General features: G+C 41.1%; 1 protein-coding gene across 3 annotated transcripts in view; it reads left to right on the top strand.

Annotated features, from left to right (window-relative positions):
• Positions 1–23,955, top strand: part of TMTC1 (transmembrane O-mannosyltransferase targeting cadherins 1) — a 259,957-nt gene that overhangs the window by 32,064 nt on the left and 203,938 nt on the right. For 2 of the 3 annotated variants that reach the window (XM_078075833.1, XM_078075831.1), the window contains exons 3-5: positions 331–404; positions 3,385–3,561; positions 7,166–7,372. In XM_078075833.1, the coding sequence (XP_077931959.1) occupies positions 331–404; positions 3,385–3,561; positions 7,166–7,372 (458 nt within the window). The remainder of the gene's footprint in view (positions 1–330; positions 405–3,384; positions 3,562–7,165; positions 7,373–23,955) is intronic. The other variant, XM_078075832.1, reaches the window with a different exon arrangement.

Below are 23,955 nucleotides of genomic sequence, written 5' to 3'. Positions count from 1 at the left end.
TGCAGTGTCTGGCACTCAGTCATTGCTCAAAAAATATTTTTGAATAAACCAGTAAATGAATAAACCTTGATGATCTGAATTGCCCTTCTATAGAAGAACGGTGAAAAATGAAATTAAGCATGAAAATATTTTCCCTTCCTTCCTCTTTTTCTCCTTCTATAAACTTATTGTTATATATATGATAACCAGAGGTGGTTAGTCGTGTCAGATTTGAAGAACAATGTGTTTTCTCATTTTATCATACTTTACATTCATCTAAAAATGAATGCATTTCTGTAACCGTTTTCTGAAAGCCATTTTCTGAGGTCTTTATTTTTTCAAACTTTCTAGGTGGCTGGAATTGTTGGCAGAGCCGATGTGTTAGCATGCCTGTTCTTTCTGTTGGCCTTTCTCTCCTACAATAGGTAGGTATGGCTAAGAATGCCCTTCTCTGTGGTTGCAATCCTGCTTTCCCCTGGGGAATTTCTGGGGGGGGGGGGGTGTGTGTGTATGTGTGTGTCCCGCACGCACAGACTTTGAGCATCTATCTGAGAAAGGAGGGAGGCTTCTTGGCAGCAAAATGCCCAGAGAGCTTTGTGGAGACCAGCATAGAAAATCCCCCCTTAGCAAATGCAAGGCTGCTCTCTCTTCCAGCCACATTCTGAACCTTGCCATCGCCTTTTAAAGGGAACTGCTCTCCCAGTGTTGGGAAGCTCTGGCTTCTTGATTATTCTTACTTGTCATTTCTTACTGAGAATGGAATTTGAAAGCTCCGAGCCAATATATATTGGGTGTAAGTCCTCTCTTCTGTTTGGCCGTGATTTGTTTAATTCCTCCTTTTTCATTTTGGTCTTAATTTTTTTTCCTCTTTATTATCCTCACTAAAGTAGCTCAGAGCTTAAAATAACAAAGGCTGAATTGGAGGTAGTATTTCTTAACTGTGGTTTTCTAATTTATACATTCTTTCATCAAAATACATAAGTTCCTTACTTTGGGATGCTGAAAAGCAATAAAATAATTTCCCATTATATTGCCCTTACTCCCCAAAGTGCTCAGATTCTCACTTGAGTTGTGACATATCCACATAGGGAAAGGGGCAGGTTAAAAAGAGAATGGGAGTGGGGTAGATGGCTCAGGGGGTGGCCCAGAAGAAAGGGGGCCAGTGAATCATGTCACCCTACTTCATGGAGGGATACCTGGCTAGGGATTTGTGAATGTTGATCTTTGGATGAGTTAATTGACCTGCCATCTTTCAGAGCCCAGTGACTCTGAGCAATACAATTCTAAACAAGTGGTTCTCAATATGGGGCAGTTATGGTCTTCCCCTCGGGACATTTGGGAATGTTTGGAGACACTTTCGCTTGTTGTTAAGTGGAAAGGTGCTACTGGCATTTAGTAAGTAGAGGCCAAGGGTCCTACAATGTGCAGGACAACCCTTACAACAAAGCACCATTTTCCGCAAAATGCCGGTAGTCCTCAGACTGAGAAACCCTGTTATAAACCAGTTTAGACCTTGGATGACCAAGAATGAAAAGAATAAATTCTTAGGAATTTTGGTTTAACGAGTGGAGCCTTTTCTTAGTACAGGTTTCCCCTGCTATCCGAAAGTAGAGCGTTTCTGTGAACACCTTTTGTAAGCTAACATGGCCTCAAGTTGAAGAAACAGTGGTCATTAATTGATATGGAAAAATTGGGGGCATTCCAAGACCCCAAAAACAACTTCTCTTGGGCTTTTTCTGATACCTTCAGACACATCTCGCTAATGGATGAACAGATTAAATGGAGATAAAGCACGGATGCTCACACAGTTCAAAGCTCTGGAGGCTGGGTGCTGAGATGCTGAGTGTGGCCCTGGGGATAGAGCCGATTGGCAGGGCCGCTCTGCTGCCTGGGGGGCGCACCGCTTCTGTAACACTCCTACAGAATAAACACTAAACACTGTTTTTGCTTTTCACCTTCTTTCATAAAAGCAAAAATCCTCTTCGGATTTCTTCCTGTTACAGAAAATAGGTACTCATGTAGGTCTTTCATTAAAGTAACGTGAACTTGTGAAAAGTGGGGGGTACATGTCCAGTACTAGTCTCCTAGGCCTGGCTTTGTGACTCAACACTGCATTGCCAGTCATTGGAAATGGTATTGTGAAAAATCTTAACAATGGAAGCGCAAATTCACCAGGTAATTCTTTGCTGTTTAACTCTGGTATTAGAACAAGATTAACAGTTCCCTTTTGGTTTAAACTTATTCTCTTGGGCTTTTTCTGTGTGGATGGTACATTCGGGAACATGGTGAGGCCAGCGTTGTGTCCATCTATCTCTATGTGATAATGAGCCATGGGATTACAGTTTCTACTGTGCATGCCATTCTTACTCTTAGCAATTGAAACTTGTAGACCAGCTTCAGAAAAAAATGTATATCCACTGCAATTTTGGCAAATAATTTTAGGTCATTGTTCCAAGACATAATACAACTAAGGTTTCCTAACTACAGAAATATTGGCCTTTACTTCAGAGGAGTAGGGGCAGATGGGTGTGACACTTACTGAAGGAATAGTGATGTTTTTGGGTGTGGGCTGATTCTATGTTGTAAGTTGAAAAAAGGCTTTATAGCTCGGGAAGATTTTTGAAAATCCCTGCTGGAAATTATACTGAGAAAAAAAATTTACCTAATACATCCCCTTGGAAAATAAACTTCAAAATACCAATTAACCAAAAAAAGAAAAAGGCCAAAACATCTGTATTTTCATCACAGAGGAAATGAGGATTATATTTCGGTATATGTATCTATATCCACTGACTGATTTATGTACAGAAGCATATGAGACACCTTCACCAAAATAACAATAATGATGATCACCACTTCGCATGTAGTAAGTCATTTATTTAATTCTGCCTACATTTATTTAATTCTGTAAGTCACTGTGATCCTATTTCATACATGAGGGAACTGAGGCACAGAGAGGTATAATAACCTGCCCCAAAATACCCAGTTAGCTGTAAAGCTGTGATTGGAACCCAGGGAACCTGGTTTCAGAGTTCATGCATAAGCTTAGTAATCTGTATTATTCACTTAAAATATATTCACTTAAACATCCTTCCATGCTACTAACTATATCTCTATGGTAGCATTTTAAGTGGTTTTTTAGTGTCCATTTGTTATATGTCATATTTTACCATAATTTATATGTACCTTAATTTAAGTACCGAGTTCAGTGTTGTTGGGCATTCACTTTTTCTCATCTTTGCAATTTTAAATAATTCTGTGATGAATATTCATGAAGAAATATTTGTTCACCTGCTTATTTAGAATACAATGAAATTGATTGTTAAATCTAATTTTTAAAAGTTAGTATTTCTCAGTGACTCACATTTCTTCTTAGGTTAAAAGAGCCTTGATCTTGTTTTCCAGGAGTGTGGACCAGCATCATATTGGGGAATGTTTCCCTCCCACCACTTCTCCCTTCTTCTTGCTGCTCAGTTTGTTTTTGGGGACCTGCGCCATGCTGGTGAAAGAGACAGGCATCACGGTGTTTGGAGTGTGCTTGGTTTATGATCTCTTTTCCCTATCCCACAAGCAAGAGAAATCGTAAGTCATTTTAAAGTTTGGATATCAAGCAATGTATGTGCAGAGAAGAATTACTTAAATCAATAGCTTTCAAACTTTCAGTAAAAAAAAAAAAGTATAACATTTTGTTAAACGTAACCTCATCTTAGACCATAAATTAATAAAGTTTGTTTTGTTAAGATAAATGTGTTAGATATTTCAAACCCTTCACACTTTATAAAAATCAATGAGGACTATAAAGATTTTGTGAGCCCCAAATTTGGAATTGGAAAGTATCTATGTTAATTGCTAAGTTTATGTTGCTAGATTGTTTTGGTTGCATATTATTAAGAAATTCTGATTCGCAAAAAGAAGTGGTTGCAAATGGGGGTAACTGTTTCTTAACAGCTTGCCTTGAATCCCTGCATTCAAATGAGTGTTACCCATCAAAAAGCACTGCTAAGTTGGGTCTGCTTGCTTGTTCTAGGGCTGATGCTGTTACCTAAGAGTATTTGGGAGTCTTGTTTTGGAATTCCACAAAAGGCCACTTTAAACCATACATGTTATATTCAAATTAAAGGTCAAGTTTATTTAGTAGCCTATTTTCAGTTAAAGAGTTTAAGCACATTCATTATATCTGTGGATTATAGATGGTAAGAATGCTATGGCATATTAAAAGTTGAAGCACACACTATATTTTTCTTCCTCTTTCAAATCCATAATTACTAACAATTTGCCATGCAGACCCCATTTTTCGGTAATTATAAGGCCCTTACTTTTGAACTTTTAAAAAAACATGGTTGATTTATTCTTCTGCTTCATCCGACGAAGAATTTTAGCTTTAAAAAATACCCTGCCTTTTTATCGCATTCCCTACCTCTTTATACTCCTTGACATAAAGATAAGAGCAGTGTTATTGAGTGGCAACAAGCTGAGATGAGCCATTACATTCTGATCACCTTCCTGCCTGGGCGTGCTTAGAGATAATTTAAATAGACTTTAGTGCTCTATTGGCTCTCTGTAAATCTCAGAGGCTTGTAAAAGGAAGGAGCTCGGTTATCATTTTGACCTAAGCTCATGCCAAGAAAGCTGTGAGCCTGAGGACCTCCCCTTGGCTTATATAAGAATGCCTTGCCTCTCTATCCTCTTGACCAATGGGAGGGATTGAGGTGCCGGCCTTATTTTTTATAGGATGACCTAGCAACCCCTCCTGTTCCCACTTCTCCTTGCCTCCTCTGTAGCTCTGCGTCCTAAGCCCTTTCTGCTTTGCCTCACTGACAGCAGAAGGATGTGACGACTGACTGCAGACCCCTGTGGTCCAGTCCAGAGCGATTTTAACCTCATCCATGAAGTCATGTGTCCTCTGGTCTCGGGACTCTCCAGCCCACCGGTGCCTATATACTCCTTTCTGTTTCATCTGGTCGCTGTTGAGCCAGGCTTTTTTCAAAGGGGATAATTGTCTCTTTTATTTCTTTAAGAACTGTTCCTGGCCTTCCTAATACTAAACCGCGGGAAGTTCTATGGGAGGAATCATACTGCTGATACGTAGCCCCGAAGTTGCACAGTTCATAGTCCCTGCTTTGTTTTTTAGTCGCTTTTGGCTCTCACCAGCCGCAGCTCTGCATAAGTGGAGACATTCGTTCTTTCCTTCATCCTTCCATCCACCCATTCAACACATACTCATTCTGTGCCTGGCCAAGAACAAGAGAGAAGATTTCTTCCCTCCAGGGGCATATACAATAGTGGGGGAGCCAGACGTTATCTAAGTCATTACACAAGTAACTGATGACAGTTGCGAATAGCGGTCAGGACAGAGAGCATGTGCCGGGGAGACCTGGCCAATAACGGTTAAGATCTCTCTTGAGTCTTGGCCACATGCCAGGCACTGTGCCATGCCATTTGCAGGCATGAAGTCACTTAATGCTCAGAATAACTGTTAGCCTCATTTTATGGAGGAGAAAACAGAATCACAGAAAGTGACCTCTCCAGAGTCACCGAATCTCGGGGGGAGCCAGGATTTGGATCCCTGTCTGTGTGACTCCAGAGCCACAGGCTTGCCCCCTGAGTAACCCCAGCCTCTGTGGACGGAACACAGAGCAGGGACCTAGAGACCTCCCAGGACATCTGCTGCCCAGGGCCTGGGCTCACATTTGTACCATGAGATCAGCTCAGACGTTCTGAGTGTAGTGAGGGTCGTGACCCTTTTGAAAATCTCACGGAATTGTGTCCCTTTTCCCAGAATAATGTACACACACACAGCTTTGCACAAACTCTTAGGGCTGTCCTCCCACTTTATCTGTTCATTTAGAATAAACATCTTGGCATTAGGTTTTTGTTGAGGTCTTTTATCATATGATTCAGGCACCAGGAAAGAAATGGTAACAAAAATGAATGTTGGAAGCCCTTCTACATGAAGGACAATTTATTCCCAAATTTTAAGATTGGGCCACAGGAATGGAGTGGGATTTCTTTGATTTGACATCACCATTAGAAAGAAACATTTTCAGTGAAAGATCAGCTCCCAAAAGTTAAATTTCTTTTTACTTTTCTTTCTTTTCTAAAAATTTGTGTATCATTTCCAACATGCAGAGAGTAACATTCCTTGACTCCAGTCCCTAACCTCTTTCTCTGAGAGTAACCACCGTCCTGAATTCATCACTTTTCATTTCTATGATTATTTTTATGCCATTACTTAATATGTATTTACCAGTGAATATCAAATAGTATATTTTTAACATATTTTCAAACTTTATATCAATAGTATCACTAGCTTTTCATTTAACATTGGGATTTTGAGGTACATCGTTGTAGATATATTCAGTTTAACTGTTGTACAGTATTTAAATATCACAATTTATCTGTTTTTCTGGATTTGGAATTTAGTTTATTGGTACATTTTTTGCTATTTTAAACTATGCTGCAGTGGGTTTTGTGTGTGTGTATGTGCAAATACATGTGGGTTTCTCTCAGGTATAACCATAGAAGTAGAGTTGCTGGGACCATGGATAGATGCACATTCACTGTGTCCTATATTGAAGGATTGCTCTTGAAACGATTGCAACAATGTCTGAGAATCCCCTTTGCTTTGCTCCATATTTTGGGCATCACTTCGTAGTATCAGACGTTTTAATTTTTGCCCCTTCGGTGGTTATGAATTCTATCTCAGAGGATTAATGAAAGAAAATGTAATCAAGGTACATTGGATAGATCAGCTATGAACAGGATTTTATAAGATCATAATTATGTAAATCCCGAATACCACTTCAACCAAATATTTTGAAAGAAATCTATTTGGAGGACGAGGGGTGAAGAAGAGGGTGTGTGAATGTGTGTGTGTGTGTGTATGTGTGTTTGTGTGCACATGCGTGCACACACATGTATGTATGCATTGGTGACCATGTAAGAGGGACTGAGACCTAGTCTTCTAGCGTAGTAAGGCTAAGTTCTAAAATAAAAAAATAATGTTATAATTGTGTTATTTTTAAAACATTGTGATACATACCAGAAACAAAAGAGCTAAAAGACTTGAGAATGGTTGCTTCCAGGGAACAGGACTTGGGAGTGGGCCAGGGGACTATTATTTCTTGTTGCAAGCCTTGTCATTCTGTTTGACTTTCTTTCCCCTCAATGCCACGTGCACAATTAGGAGCAATGGGGTCATCCATCAGTGCAGCCCACAGCAGCCTTCGAACCCTCAGCCCCCCTCGCTGCCTGTGCACCCTCACCGGGAGAATGGGAAGCAGCATCGATTTCCTCACCGAGGAGCTTGGGGTGGCTGCCACTCCCCATCGCCACCAGAACCCAAGAGCAATGGATTCCCAGTGTCTCCTCGAGCTGTGTGGTCCATGATGAGGTACTAAGCTGGACTCCCCATGCCCATTTTCACCCTCCAGCACCACCTGGTGTAGCGTGGGTGGGCAGGAGAAGTAAAGTACTGAGTGAGTGTTTCGTGACTGCCCCTCTCCCTCTCTGTTTCCCTCCTTTCTCCTTGTCTTCATTCCTCCCTTTCCCTGAATTAGATTAGGTAGGAAAGGAGTCACTAGAAGCAGCAAGTAGCTGCCCTGCTGTGTGCCTTGATTTGGAAGCATGGGGAGGTATGGGTCTGTGAAGCCGCAGTTAAGAAGGACAGACACTAGACTGTGTCCCTGGTGGAAGAACCTTGCATTGGAGAGCAGGCACCCTGGGAGTGTGGGGGAGGAGTGCGTGCTATGTTCTCCTGCTCCCTCCCCGCCACTCTTCGTGTGTGACAGGAATTTATCACAGCACGAGTATGGGAGGAAGCCCAGGGGACTCTGCTTCTCAGAAATGTTTTTGAGGATACAGGACACACTTGTCTGAAGCATGTAGTTTTCTTTCTTTTAAAAAATATTTTGACCCAGCTATGAAAATTAACATAGATTCATCAGAACGGGCCCTCACTAAATTAGGTTGCCTCTAAAATAACTCGAACCATGGGCAAGTCAGAATTTAATAAAGATGAAAATTAGATTCATCCTATTAGCACTTTACCACTTCAGATTGCAGTTCTTATTTCTCTGTGCGGTCCCTGAAAACTCTCATTTCAGGGTCTTAATTTCCAGTTATTTCCACTTTTGCCTGTTTTTGGATCTTGCTCCATTCATCATTCATTCATCAACAAATGGCTATTGAACATCTGTCATGTGCCAGGCACTGTTCTAGGCACCAGGGATGTCCTGGTAAGTAAGGAGGACAAGGTCCTTTTTCTTATGTAGCTTCTTTTGCAGTAGAAGAAGACAGACACTAAATAACCACCAAGGAATGGATGGTGTGATGAAGAGTGATGAGCCGGCCTGGCTGGGCCAAATTTGGGTTGGTTGGTCAGGGAAGGCCTCCGGAATCCTTATAATGACAGGAGGAGCTCGTCCTGCAAAGACCAGCCAAGATCTGGGCAGAAGGTTCCAGACTTGGGATAATGAGCAAGTGGGAGTTGCAAGAGGCGAGGTCAGGGAGTGGCCAGGCCCAGATAATGAAGGGCCCTGTTGGCCATGAAATGAAGTTTGGATTTTATTCTGGGTGACGAGGGAAGACTTTAGAGGTTTCTTGTTTGTTTGTTTTAAGTGTTGAGAGAAATGATCACATTTCTTTTTTAAAATGTTCACTGGCTTCTTTGTAGTGCTTGATTGAGGGGGCAAGGATAAAGCAGGGAGGAGGGTTTGGAGAATTTTATACAGACTGAATGAGAAGAAAAAGGTCTTGGCCAAGGGTGACAAGGACTGGGATGAAATGCTATGTTGGATTTGGGACATCTTTTGGATATAGGTCCCACAGGACTTGCTGATGCTTGAGATGAAGGGAGGGGTAAGGGAAAGGCAGGAAATGAGGTTTTGGGGGTTTCTGGCTTCAACAGTTGGGTGAATGGTGGTGCCAGTTATGAGATGGGAAGGCTAGGGGAGAAATAGGTTTTCTGAGAGTAGGAGGAGGATGAAATCACAGAAATAAATGAAATTCCTGTGGAAGGAAGAAAAGAGATAAGAGAGAGAGTCCTATCATTGAGGAAATCTTGACTTTTTTATGGAGGGCCATGGAGGAAAAGACAGCATTTTAGGGAAATTGTAAATTTTTTAAAGAAAGGCCAAGGAGGAGAAAAAAAGAGGAATTAATAGAATATTGGAGATTTCAAGGTGGCTTCAACATGTGACTCTCATGAAGGAGGGACCGTGTTGAACTTTGCTCACATTTGTACCCCCAGTTACTTTTATAGTGTCTGGTTAATTGTACTTGCTCAAATATTTGTGAAATGACTAAATTAATGAATTGATGGGAAGAAAGTATTGGAATTAAGCACAGAAAGAACATTGTCAGTAAATTTGGCAATGAAGGAATGGTGGAGGGGTGCCTGGATGGTTCAATTGGTTAAGCGTCCAACTCTTGGTTTTGGCTCAGATCATGATCTCAGGGCCGAGAAATCGAGCCCCGCGCCAGGCTCCACACTCAGTGGGGAGTCTGCTTCAGGATTCTCCCTCTCCCTGTGCCCCCTCCCTGAACGTGCTCGCTCTCTCTCAGATAAATAAATAAATCGACGAAGGAAAGAAGGAATGGTGGAAAAGGATGCTATCTGGAGGTGTGTTAGGTTTTTGTTTTCATATTTTAAATTTGATGGGTGTGTGTGTGTGTGGATAAGTTGTAGAGAGGAGAGATGAAGACATGGCAGCAGAAAGGGATGGGATGAATTATGAACACCAGGGGGGGATGCTGCTGAATGTCTAATACCTGGCTCTCCAAAGAAAGGAAAGCCTGACTTGCAGAGTTTGCCAATTTCCCATAAATACTTCTACCATGGCTCATTTCAGGCTACAGATGTGGTGATGCCACTGACCGTGGAGTTGGGGGGGAGATAAGCTAGAGCCCACCATTGTACAGTATTTCCACTGCTTCACAGACCACAGACAATCTCAAGAGCAGAGATAATAGTAAAATGAAGTAAACTAATGAGGAAGTGATGAGCTTTGAGTGGTTATCACCTTTGTTTTTGTTTTTGTTTTAGATTTTATTTATTTATTTGACAGAGAGACAGTGAGAGAGGGAACACAAGCAGGGGGAGTGGGAGAGGGAGAAGGAGCAGGGAGCCCGATGCAGGGCTCGATCCCAGGACCCTGGGATCATGACCTGAGCCGAAGGCAGACGCTTAACGCCTCAGCCACCCAGGCGCCCAGCACCTTTGTTTTTAATACGATTTTTAAAATTTTAAGTAGAATTTTCAGTAATGGCTGAACTTAATAACTGGCATGCAGTATTCCTAAAAATTTAATAGTCATCTTTTACAAGTCCAGGGTCCTAGGCGAGGACCTAGCTTAGGGGAGGAGGCAGGACACCTGTGTCATTTAATGTGGAGCTCGCTTCTCTGTTGAACTCTCGGGTGGTGGAAAGATTCTTGCAATCATCCTTGGACCATAGATGAAGCACCTTTTGACTTGTTTTGATGTAGGGTTTGGTGCTAACACATTGAATCAGGTGGCATTCTCTTGTAGGTTACCTTTTTTTAACCCCAAGCACCAGGGTAGTTATTTTTGAAACTGAGGTGTCTAAAGAGCAGTGTACAGCACAGCTGAAACTGGGTCAGAGTTTTACTAAGTTACCATGTTTGTGGGCAAGAAGGACCATTTATTTTCCTTTCTTTGGAAAGTTGTCATATATTTTCACTCTTTTGAAGGGAAAGGTGTTATATTTTTGAGTATACATTTGATTAGTATTAAAATTATTTTTGAAAACTATGCACGAACTTTTGTCAGAAGCTGGTCAGGTAAAGCAAATAAAGGTCCAGAAAGGTAGTGCTGTCCTGGTTCTTAAGATCTCCAGACAGTGTTTAAATCATGGCTCCTTTGCTTACTTGATCCTGGACAAGACACGATCTCCATGAGCCTATGTTTCCTCATCTGCAAATGGGGAAAGCAGTAGTAATAACCCCTTCCTCTCTGATTGGTTGTCAGGACTAAGAGCAATAGTACAGGTAAGAAACAGGTAAATCGGTGCCGGGCACACAGGCGGCCGATCAGTGCCTGGCAGCCAGCCTCATCAGGATTGCTAGTTTATATTATAACTATTCTCATTCCTGTCTGGGTTTCTGGACAGCAGGATGCATCATGAAAATGGTGAACCTACAGGATGCAGGCAGGGGATAAGGCGTTTGTGTGGGATGGGTTTTCTTTTTTGTTTCTTGATTGAACTTTGAGCCTGTTTGCTAGTACACATTTGTATTGCATGCATGGCATTAGTCTGACAAAAAATTGGGCTGAACACTGTCACTTGAAACGTTTTCAGAAGTTACTATGCACAGGGAAAATCCCAAGCCAGGGGAAAAAAAACCCCTACATTTACTCAGTTGCCGGTTTTTCTGCGTGATTTGGTGATTGACTTATGGGTAGAAAGTGCTATAAAAAACCTCAGACTTAGGGTACACACTCTGGAATCAGATAAAATTTCAGTTGATACTGTGTTTTACTGAATGACTCCATATGAAATGAGGAATGTTTTGTATGTAAACATTCCTTCCCTCATCTCCTTCATTATGTTAAGTTCATTCACATGTGGGTGCGTTTTCTTTTTCACATTGGAAAGGTTAGTGAATTCTACATGGAATCTTATCTTCATAACTCATATCAACATTTATATATAACTATGTATAGTCACTTTTCATGTGTATACTGGATTGATTTCATATTTAAATGACTGATCACATTAGGCACTGAAGAACAGTGGCTCAATAAATTTATTGGCTCAATAAATTCTTGCTCATTTCCTCTTTTTTCCAGCTGGATCTGTCATAGGTCCTTCATTCAACAGTATTTACTGAGCACCTACTATGGGCCAGGCACCATTTTTGGTGTGAGGAATATGGCGGTGAAGCAAACTCAGCCCTGCCCTCATGGAACTTGGCTGGATGATGATCATGGTGTTTTTACTTAAAATGAGCCCATTTTCCACCTTTGTGGGCAATGCAGTGGTTAGATTTTTCACTTCAGTGGGTCTTAAAAGTTTTTCTTGTGAGTACCTTACACATAAGTATGCAAATCAAGAAACTAAGACAGGTTTAGGACTGGAGAACAGTTTGGCACTAAAGTGAATTTGTAAGGTAATTAAATTCAGGGGACTTAGGGAGGCATATAAATATTTTGACCTTCACTGACGGAATGGGTAACTGATCTTTTAAGTGTCGTTTTAATGCTTGATTTCTGTAGACCTTGCATTGCACTCTTTTTGCCCCAAAGTAAGAAATGCTGTGCAGATTAAACTCCTGAGGTGGGATTTTGTACTTTCATCCACACATATGATCCTGTGAGTAGGGCAAGTGTGTTCAGATCATTATTAATAGTCTCATCTTAGCTTTGAGAGGAACTTCGTGAGCTAGCGAAGTGTGATTTGCAAGCGACGGAAAAAAAGTCTGTTGAAAGCCTTCATTACTGACTAATAACTGGGTTCTCTTTTGTCCCCCCCCCACCCCCGGTTTTACACACTTTTTCTGTTGACTGGTTTCAGATGAGCCATTCCCAATCTCATTCAGCTGCTGCTTTCCAAAATGAAATGACCAGGGGCGCCTGGCTGGCTTAGTCAGGAGGACATGTGACTCTTGATCTTGGGGCTGTAAGTTCAAGCCCCACGTTGGGTGTAGAGATTACTTAAAAATAAAAATCTTTAAAAAAAATTAAATGACTGCATGAAAGAGGTGTGGCGTTAACTAATAGGTCTACAAAGAAAATCATCCAGCAGTTCCAGGTGAAGTTTGTGGGTTCATAATAATAAATCCCCTCCCCTACGTTAAAATCTCTTAATGCAGCTGTGAACTTCAATGATGAATCCATGTTAAGAACACAGATCACCTCATGGAAGTAGATATTAACTAAGATTTTATTATAAAGAGACTGCAAATTCTTCAGTTGCTGTTTATCATTTTTTTCCACTTTGCTTTGTTTAAAGATGAACTGGGCCACATTTTGCTAGAGAATTTTCTCTCTTCCTCAGTGGTATAAATTCTTTAGTCTTTAGTTGTTCTTGGATGGCTGCATCCAGATCACTGTGATTTACTTCGGGGAGGCAGGCACATGATGGGTGGAGGATCCAAGAAAGCAATAACTCTTAGGCTGCATTTTATTTTTTTATTTTTTTATTTTTTTAAAGATTTTTATTTATTTGATAGAGAGAGACACAGTGAGAGAGGGAACACAAGCAGGGGGAGTGGGAGAGGGAGAAGCAGGCTTCCCACCGAGCAGGGAGCCCGATGCGGGGCTCGATCCCAGGACTCCAGGATCATGACCTGAGCTGAAGGCAGACACTTAACGACTGAGCCACCCAGGCGCCCCTAGGCTGCATTTTATAAAGACACTAACCAAACCAGCTAGCATAATTATTGTTACAATTATTTATTATTAAACCACTGTATAACTGTTTCCACTATCGACCTATCCTGTGGGCATAATATCCCGATGATACTTCTTCTACTTTTGTCCCATATACCCTGAGCTTTTTCATAGTTTGTCAATTTCTTTTTTTTTTTTTTAAGATTTTATTTATTTATTTGACAGAGAGAAACACAGCGAGAGAGGGAACACAAGCAGGGGGAGTGGGAGAGGGAGAAGCAGGCCTCCCACCGAGCAGGGAGCCCGATGTGGGGCTCGATCCCAGGACCCCGGGATCATGACCTGAGCCGAAGGCAGACGCTTAACGACTGAGCCACCCAGGCGCCCCTTGTCAATTTCTTTTTAACATAATGAACTGACCATAGCTTTTGCTAAGACCCGTTCTACCTTTGGATGTCGGTGAACTGCAGACATGTTTAGTGAATGTTAGGCGCTGGAGAGAGGAGACGAGTGATTGCTGTAGGCGTTTGTCTTCCCGTAGAGAAAGAAATATTTTACTGGGAAGGGTGAACGAACGGTGGTGTTTTGCTAGAGTGATGGAAAGGGTGGGAAATTTCTTTTAAAAAACATTAAAATGTAAATTAAAAAGTTATTTTTAAGTCTGTGTTGTTGGGTTTCTTTACTAGGAACTGTGTTTATTGCGATACTATCATTAATGTGCCTTTAACGTTCATTAGTAGGGTCGATTTACCCAAGCTGGGCTTTTAGATTCTTTTAGAGTAGCTTTTCCGAAATATGGAACTTACCAGAAAACTATTCTCTTGTGTGGGTAGAGAACTAAAAGAGAATTGTTTTTTCCTCTTACTGTTTCCTAACCATAGTTGAGAGCGATATCATTCCTTTTGAACCACTCCTAGAGTATGTGGTGAGGCAGGAATTATCTTGATGAGTTCGTTCGAAAGCTTATTGTAATCTGCTTTGGTTCTTGAACTGAGCTCAGCACTAAAATGGATCATTTCAATAAAGTGGTCCTTGGATTCATTCAGAACTTAGCACTAAAAGCTTCTTCCAAATAAATCACATGCTAAGGAGGCAAAATTCCTTTTAATTTATGGATAGCAGTTGGTAGAATTCCTAACTGCTGACAGCCCCGGGTTCATTCTGTTTAATCTTGATTGGGTGCTGATTCTTGGCAATCTTCGATCCCCTGTGAATTTCAGTCAGTAGATGATAAGTTCTTTCCTTTCTCAGTGTAGAGCAATCAAGCTTACGCATCTGCTTTCCAACTGGATGCACAGGGACATATGTTGAAAGAGAAAACTATCAGAATGTAGGCATTTCTGGTTGGCATGCAATCTTGTCATTGCCAAAGTAGGGCTCTTCATAGAAGAGGATCCCAGGCCTCCTGCTTTTCCATCCCCTCGCCAGCCCCTGTATGGAGCCCTCTACCTCTGTCCTGTGTGCGTAAGAGGCTGGGTGGCTTCCAGGCCACCAAACAGCTCTCCCTTCTTATTCAGAGCACAGCAAGGGCTCTTAGGATGTATAGGGAGTTTACTGCTGATTTCTTTGCTCTTTTCGTTAATGCTACTGACATCCAGCTTAATAATTTTTTTTTTCTTTATCTTTTTAAGTGTTAGGCTGCTGAGAGGTTGTAGAGTGATTATAATAGCAGTATCAGTTCATCTTAACATTGTAAACACTCAGGGTGTATATAAATAACTCTTTCACCAGAACCTTGTGCGACACCAGGCGATCCGCTCTTGGTGGCTTCAGATAATTTGGTGGGATTTTCAGTTTGTCGTTCTGAAAACAGTCTGCCACACGTTTTGATCTGGTAATATGTTTTGTAGAGTAAATGTAAGAGAATTTTAAAAATATACCTGCTTGAGAAAAACTTTTTTTTTTTTTTTAATTCAAGAAGAGTTTGGAGGGGGGTGCCTGGGTGGCTCAGCCGTTAAGCGTCTGCCTTCGGCTCAGGTCATGATCCCAGGGTCCTGTGATTGAGTCCCGCATGGGGCTCCCTGCTCAGCAGGGAGTTCACTTCTACCTCTCTGTCTGCCCCTCTCTCCCTCCCCCTCCCCTCTGCTCATGCATGCTCCCATGTACACGCTCTCTTTCTCAAAAAAATAAATTTAAAAAAACAATTAAAAAAGGGGGGGGCGCCTGGGTGGCTCAGTCAGTAAGCGGCTGCCTTCGGCTCAGGTCATGATCCCGGGGTCCTGGGATCGAGCCCCGCATCGGGCTCCCTGCTCAGCGGGAAGCCTGCTTCTCCCTCTCCCACTCCCCCTGCTTGTGTTCCCTCTCTCGCTGCGTCTCTCTCTGTCAAATAAATAAATAAAATCTTAAAAAAAAAAAAAGAGTTTGGAGGGACTTTTGTGGAAATTGTGGAAATACAAATGACTTGAAAATTCCCTTATTCAGAAGCAAGCATCGTGATCACGCTTTTCAAAATCAATGTCAACCCTAGTGTTACCACTATCGCTCCCACGGAGTGTGTACTTAACCAACCGCCAGAGACCGTGTTACATACAGGTTTTATGGGCAGCTTACAATTTTCATTCTTAGAAAAACCTATGAGGGAGACAGTGTATAAGGACCATGGGCTCATACCAGAGTGCCTGGGTTCGAATTCTGTCCCACTGCTTTCCACGTATACGGTCTTTGGCCAATTCCTTCAACTGTCTGTGTCTCCCGTTTCCTCGTGGGTAGGTGGCAGTCATACCCGTACCTACCCCATGAGGTTATTGTGAGGAACAAATGAGTTCACATAGGAAAAGAGCTTACAGTAGCTTTTCATTAATAGTAGTGCTAGGATTTAGCTCCTCTTCCCCCTCATGCTTATTTTATGCCAAAGCCAATGTGGAAGAATTATTGTTTAGAAATCTTCCTTGTAGCACATTCACCTTTTCTTTGCTATATTTATTTATTTATTTATTTATTTATTTATTTATTTTTTTTTAAAGATTTTATTTATTTATTTGAGAGAGAATGAGAGACAGAGAGCATGAGAGGGAGGAGGGTCAGAGGGAGAAGTAGACTCCCTGCCGAGCAGGGAGCCCGATGCGGGACTCGATCCAGGGACTCCAGGATCATGACCTGAGCTGAAGGCAGTCGCTTAACCAACTGAGCCACCCAGGCGCCCCTTCTTTGCTATATTTATGAAAGAAAGTGGCATAGTCTTGATTTTACTTGTTTGTGATATTTATTTGTTTCCTCTTTTTTTCATGAGTTTACAATTTTTTTTTTTTTAAGATTTTATTTATTTATTTTGACAGAGAGAGACACAGCGAGAGAGGGAACACAAGCAGGGGGAGTGGGAGAGGGAGAAGCAGGCTTCCCGCGGAGCAGGGAGCCCGATGCGGGGCTCGATCCCAGGACCCTGGGATCATGACCTGAGCCGAAGGCAGACGCTTAACGACTAAGCCACCCAGGCGCCCCGAGTTTACAATATTTTAAAAGGAAATGCTTACTCAAGACAAACATTCTTGTACCCATGATGGAAAGTTCACTGAAGTTTAGCAGGATAATAGAATTCTCCTGTTAACACTTACTCTTGACTGATGAATACCAGGCTCATTATGAATTGTCTCAAAGATGTGTTTAGAGCTATTCTTAGTTTATGAGACTAACAGTCGACTTTTTAAAATTCACAGTTTTATGTTTTTAGAATTACTACAGAATAAGACATCTCTTTAGTAAACAAATCATTAGGTTGAAAATAAAATAATGGAGACTTAATTTATCAGTTTTTTAGGTAGGTGATGAGATAACCATATAGGAAGTTGTGTTTCATGTTGTGGATTTATGAATTTTTAATGTCATTCATGTTTTTCAAACCATGAGCTTTATTACATTATATATAATGTAGAAAATACGTATTGATTTTGAAATCACCCAAAGCAGCAGTCTCCATGAGAAGCCTGGCATTAAAGATTTGCTTGTAACGATTTAACCTCTAAAAGTATTGGTAAAGTGTTTAAAGGGAACATAAGTATGGATTTTTAGGGAATGAAGGCGATTAATATATCATAATTTGGAAAAAAAATAAGACTGACCAAACCCAAACAACCAGCCAGAGTTGGATGGAGGGGAGGAAGAATGTTGGTCTCATGTTAGGAGCAGGACATACCCTCAGTCCCTAATGAATAAACAATACATTTCAGCTTTTGAGTGGTAGAGCTTTTGGTTCCTGACAGCTAAGTCTTTATCATAGATTTTTTTTCATACTTTGCATTTGGCTCCTTACATAATTTTTCCTTGTGAGTGTGAAAGGAATGTGACTTTGTGAAAAGGATTATGATCTGTACTGCAATTACGATGAATTTTTTTGATTTAAAAAATTTATCTAGGGGCACCTGGCTGGCTCAGTCAGTGGAATGTGAGACGCTTGATCTCAGGGTTGTAGGTTTGAGCCTTATACTGGGTGTGGAGATTACTTAAAAAAAAAAAGCTTAAAAAATTAAAAAAAAAATTAAAAATAAATAAGTCGTCTATTTAATTACAGTTCGGGTTTTCATGCAAAGTCAATGAAAGACTGTGCATTTATCCTCAATGCAATTTGTTTCTCTCTTCTTTACAGTGTATAATTTACAGCTGCAAAGGATAGGTAAACCTTTCAGATAAATCAAGATTGGGTGCCAATCTCCAGTTATTTTTAAGCAGAAAATACAGGTATGATAATAGCTGATGGCAAAGAGAACATGATGTCTTGAAACTGTCATCATTGTCCCTCATTGCTGTTTGTGAAAAGTCTCCGCAATGTAAGGTTGCTGATAGGTTTTTTTGTTTTTGTTTTTTGGAAAGGGAAGAGTTATTTCCCAGGGTGGGCTGTGGGTGTAAAGAAATGGGTAGTGTAAGGAGCCTTGGCCTGGTTGGTGGGGAAACTGGGTTCACTCTGATTCTGATTTGCTGAGGTCCTTGGGCCAGCTACTTGACTTCCATGGATTTTTGTTTTTCTTACCTGTGACATGACACAAGGGAGACAGGGTGGACTGGTTTCCGGTCATCTGATACTCTCTCTGAGATCTGTTTTGGCCAGGCCAGACCCTTATGAGACTGTGCTGTCGCTGTTCCTCTTTGTGTCTTCTGTGGGCACGTGTGTGGTTGGAAGGAGGTTGACCCTGAAAGGAGACGACATGGAGAAATGACCATCATGAGGGGCTCTCAGAAGTAACTAAACGGATGGTGGAGGAAATTTTGCTAATGTGCATTTTGTTATTTTCTCATTTCCTTTTCCATCTTGAATTTTTGACGACCTAAAGTCTTTAGAACTTAAGTCAAATGTCTTGATGAAAACTGTCAATATAGGAAAAGATTAAATTTTGCCTTTAGTCATCCTAGTTGTAATCAATGCTGTGCCTTTGGGAGCTGACTTCTGCTACCTATTCAGAGGCAGTTTGTTGATTCATTTCATTAATAAACATTTATTAAACACTTAGTATAAAAATGTCTTAGGGATCATTTGCTTGCAAAGAACAAAACCTTTTGAAAACTTGCTTAAGCAAATTGGGTATTAGTTAGAAGGACACGCTGGAATGTCATAGCACCCCAGCCTGGGAATTGAGTCTGGGTTTAGGACACAAAAACTGGCAAAGTCAGCCAGTTTTTTTTACCTCTTTGGGGCTTCGTGGTCTCTTGCTTTTTAAAAAAATCCATGTTTTTGGGGCGCCTGGGTGGCTCAGTTGGTTAAGCAACTGCCTTCGGCTCAGGTCATGATCCTGGAGTCCCGGGATTGAGCCCCGCATTGGGCTCCCTGCTCGGCAGGGAGCCTGCTTCTCCTTCTGACCCTTCCCCCTCTCATGGTCTCTCTCTCTTTCTCACGCTCTCAAATAAATAAAATCTTTAAAAAAAATAAAATAAAAAAATAAAAAAGCCATGTTTTTTTTCCTTTTCCCCTATTTTTAAAGACTGAACTTTTCTTAATTTGATGAGTGCAGGGCTGCCTCAATCCTAGCTTCGTATAGCCTCTCAGTTCAATTCTGCGTAAGAGATGGACTGACTCCAGATTCCCGAAAAGGAGACTGATTGGCCCAGGGTCGATTTGCTTACAGCCCAGGGGAGAGGCCATACAGATAGAAAGATAATGTCACCCGTGGTGGTAAGTGCAATTAGATATCTGCTGTGTCTTCAAGATGAGACAATGAACTGAAAAAAGGCAGGATGGCTTTCCAGGCAGAAAGTACAGCACGAGGGAGGACACCGCGGCATGCACCTGCAAGCGTGTGTGTGTGTGTGTTTGTGTGTTTGTACATATGTATACATCCATGTGTGCTTGTGTGTGTTCAGGCATGTATGTATGTGCACGTGTGTGTGTGTGTGTGTGTACAACAAGTAAATCAGGACTTGAGTAGTGGGAGATGACGCTGAGAAGGTTGGCAGGAGCCCTGTCATGGAGGAATTTGGGAGAGATGCCAAGGGTTGTTGACTCCGGCATATGAAGGGCAACAACAGATGCAGTGGCATTGCTCATCTTTGTTTTAGGCTCCTACGTATGAGAAGTCTGATCATAAGGCCGGATGGAACAAATTATTTAAGTGAAGATTAAAAAACTCAAACCATTTGATATTAATTTATATAATTTTGAGAATGACAAAGCAGTAATTCTGATATTTTTAAGATAATTGAATCCTGCATATTTGTGAAAGCTCCATATTTTCTCTTTATCCGTTAAAATTGTACCTTATATAAAATTTTCTCTACACATTTTTGTAATTTTGGAAGAATTCTTATATTTAAGATAAGTTACTAGGAGCCTTAAGATTGCATTTGCCCATAGTAGGAAGAGGTTATACCATTTATCCACACCTATTAATTGATTTAAGCCTTTTTGATTTATGATTTTCTTCTAAAGAATAGGAATTAATGGAAACTTCAGAGAGGTGATAATCCCTTCCTATTATGCATTCAGTATGCAAAGTTTGATATAATTTTGATTTCTGGTTTCTGATTAAAATAATCATTTCTTCTTATGTGTATTGTGTCCAAGCAGCTGTTGTGTTTTGGATTGGCACAGATAATTGCTTTTCTACTTGGCAAAGAAAATGAGCAGATGCAAAACAAATATCTTTTTCTGGCATGATCAATTGGAAGCTCTGCAGCCCAATGTTGACGACGTTTTCATAAGTGAAAGTGCAAGTGCAGCTCAATGTCAGACTGCAGCTATTAACTGCCAAGTATTCACTTTGGCCAAGACAAATTTTGGCCAAATTTGTATATTTGACTTAGGTTTCGAGCTTGAAAATAAGAAACACAGTTTAGTTTTCACATAAGGAAAATAGTATGTTGACATGAAGGTCTCTATTGATGCAATTGCCCCCAAAGTTCATTCTAGAATTTCCGTCTTTGTTTACCTTTAATAGTGGTAGAGCAACGGTGTGCTCAGTGGTTAGGTGCATGGCTCCTGGAGTCACACAAAATGGATTTAAGTCCCAGATTTGTCATTTAGTAGCAGTATAAACTTGGATTAAGTGATTTCCACATCCATAAAATAGGAATAATCAGTGCTTATAAATGGCATGAAATATTTAAAGCATGAGGCCCAGTACAACACAGGCCCAGTTAGCACTTGTACACTAATCTGAAAATGTCCAGTCTCTGCATTTGGGCATGGGGGAGATAAACTGTCTAATATATCTGTGGTGCTACTTTTCAATGTCTTTAGAGTTCTGGCTTAAGTAGTCATTGTTTCATTCCACTGGGAGGTAGAAGAGAGCCAACATGGATTGCCTATTTCAAGCCGGGAGAGAAACTTTTAATTGTCACCAAGTCCTTGGGAAGTAGGTCTTCCCACTACATTTACGTATATGTGAAAGGCAAGGCTCACGGAGGTTGCATAATTTTGACATCATTACATAGCTAGAATGTGGAAGATCCAGGATTTGAACCCACATCCATTTGATTCTACTATATCGGTTAGCAAGGTCAGGCCCTTTACAATGTTTCCTGGAAAGATTTACAAGAAACTTCTAGAAAGGACTATTGTGGGGAAGTCAGAAGTACACTGGGAGCATCAGCCTGTTCCCCTTTTTTCTGCATTTCATGGAGCCCGAGTGCTTTACCCCATTTTACATGTTGGGTGCTGATGAAGCTGTGGTTGGCTCCTGGCCATGACCTCATCACGCTGGAGGTAAGGGGGATTTCGCTGTTTATAGCACCCAGCTTAGCACTTTTTAGAAAACTATTCTTCACTTTAAAGTGAAATGCTAGGTGGGATATGTCATATTTCATCTGTAAGCAGTCGTTAAATACCATTTTTCAAAAGTTCTGTAAAGCAACAGTGAGCTAGCTGTTCAGTAATAGATGCAGTCCTGGATCCCTGATTATTGTATCTGCTGAGTTTTCTGCTGGATGGTTGTGTTGCTCTTCAGGGAAACTATGTGTAACATTTCTGAAAGATAGATTTTGTGGGGGCGCCTGGGTGGCTCAGTCGTGAAGCGTCTGCCTTTCGGCTCAGGTCATGATCCCAGAGTCCTGGGATCGAGCCCCACATCGGGCTCCCTGTTCGGCGGGAAGCCTGCTTCTCCCTCTCCCACTCCCCCTGCTTGTGTTCCCTCTCTTGCTGTGTCTCTCTCTGTCAAATAAATAAAATCTTCAAAAAAAAAAAAGATTGTATGAGAGAGAGAAAGGTAGAGATAGTATTGCTTTGTGGATTTTTTAAAAAGATTTTATTTATTAGAGAGAGAGAGAGCATGAGTGGGGAGGGGCAGAGGGGGACGGAGAAAGAATCTGAAGCAGATTCTTCACTGAGCATGAAGCCCGATGCGGGGCTCGATCCCATGCCACGAGACCATAGCCTGAGCCAAAACCAGGACTCGGACGCTTAACCGACTGAGCCACCCAGGGGCTCCTGCTTTGTGGACTTTTGATTGGGACTTCTAAAGTTAATGTATATCGGAATATTACTCAACCGTAAAAAAGAATGAAGTCTTGCCATTTGCCTTAACATGGGTGGGCCTAGAGGGTATTAATTAAGTGAAAGAGAAAGAAAGAAAAATGCCATAGGCCGGGTGATGGGTATTAAGGATGGCACGTGTTGTGATGAGCACTGGGTGTTAAATGCAACTAATGAATCATTGAACACTACATCAAAAACTAATGATGTACTGTACAGTGGCTAACCGAACATAATAAAAAAAGAAAAGAAAAATACCATAGGATTTCACTTACATGTGGAATCTGATAAACAGACAAACAAAAATGAACAAACAAAAGCAGAAAGAGACCCATAAATACAGAGAACAAACTGATGGTTGCCAGGGGTGGGGGTGGGGGTGGGAAATGGGCAAAATGGGTGGAGAGTGGGAGGTTCAGGCTTCCAGTTCTGGAATGAATAAGTCATGAGGATGAAAAGTACAGCGTAGGGGAACATAGTCGATGGTATTGTAATAGTGTTGTATGAGGTCAGTGGCTATGCTTGTGGTGAGCACAGCATACCTTACAGAGTTGTAGTTGTTGAATCACTATGTTGTGCACCTGAAACTAATGTAACATTGTGTCAACTACACTTCAATTAAAAAAAAAAAAAGAAATCATGTAAAGAAACTCAAATAAAGCCCTGTAATGAATATGAGAAAAAAAGTTCTGGCCCTGAAGAATTTGCTGTTACGGAAATCCAAAACAATGATGAGTACTTTGGGAAACTGACCGTTTGCTATCCTGGATTATAAATACAGAAACACAGGAAGTCCAGATACCTTATTATGAACTCTGTCTGAGTGCTGATCAATCATGAGGGTCCCCACTGAGCGTGCGTAGGCCATAGTAAAACTCCATCACCAAGAGAATCTCAAAAAAGAAATAACTTGCTGAACCTCAGAAAAAACAAACATGAACTAAAGATTTTAAAACCAAAATCATGAACCCTACTATGACACTCTTAAGATAAAGGAGAAAATCAGTTGGAAACTTTCACTGATACACTATGGCCCAACAATTTTTTCTCAACTCATCATTCATCATTCAATTGATGACACACTCATTCGTTCAGTAATTATTTATTGTCTACCTGTTTTGTGCCTAGTAGGGAAATAATGTGGAACAAAACAACACATACATGAGAAAAAAAAAAACAAACCCAGCAGAGTTAATGCATATCTGTGAAACCATTCACTGCGGGCATGCCAAAGCAATTCGTTGTAGTCACAGTGATACACTAGCCAGTCGTTGTTTTTAACTTAATTTTTTTAGAGCAGTTTTAGGGTCACAGCCAAGTTGAGAGGAAGATACAGAGATTTCCCATCAGCCTGCCCCCACACATGCATAGCGCCCCCATTATTAACATCACTCACCAGAATGGTACATTTATTACTAAGTTTGAGCCTACACTGACATAGCACCCATTGTTCATAGTTTACATCGGGTTCATTCTTGGAGTTGTACATTCTGTGGATTTGGACAAATGTATAATGACATGGATTCATCATTATAATATCTTACAGGGTATTTTTACTGTCCTAAAAATCCTCTGTGCTCCCCTATTCGTCCCTCCCCAGCTCCCCAGCCCTGGCAACCACTGATCTTTTTACTGTCTCCATAGTTTTGCCTTTTCCAGAATGTTATATAGTTGGAATCATATGGTATCCGCCTTTAGAGATTAGCTTCTTCCTCTTAATGATACACATTTCAG

The sequence above is a fragment of the Halichoerus grypus genome, chromosome 6 (assembly GCF_964656455.1).
Source record: "Halichoerus grypus chromosome 6, mHalGry1.hap1.1, whole genome shotgun sequence".
NCBI lineage: Eukaryota > Metazoa > Chordata > Mammalia > Carnivora > Phocidae > Halichoerus > Halichoerus grypus.
The sequence above is the reverse complement of the archived record's forward strand: the minus strand, read 5'-3'. Positions and strand labels throughout refer to the sequence as shown.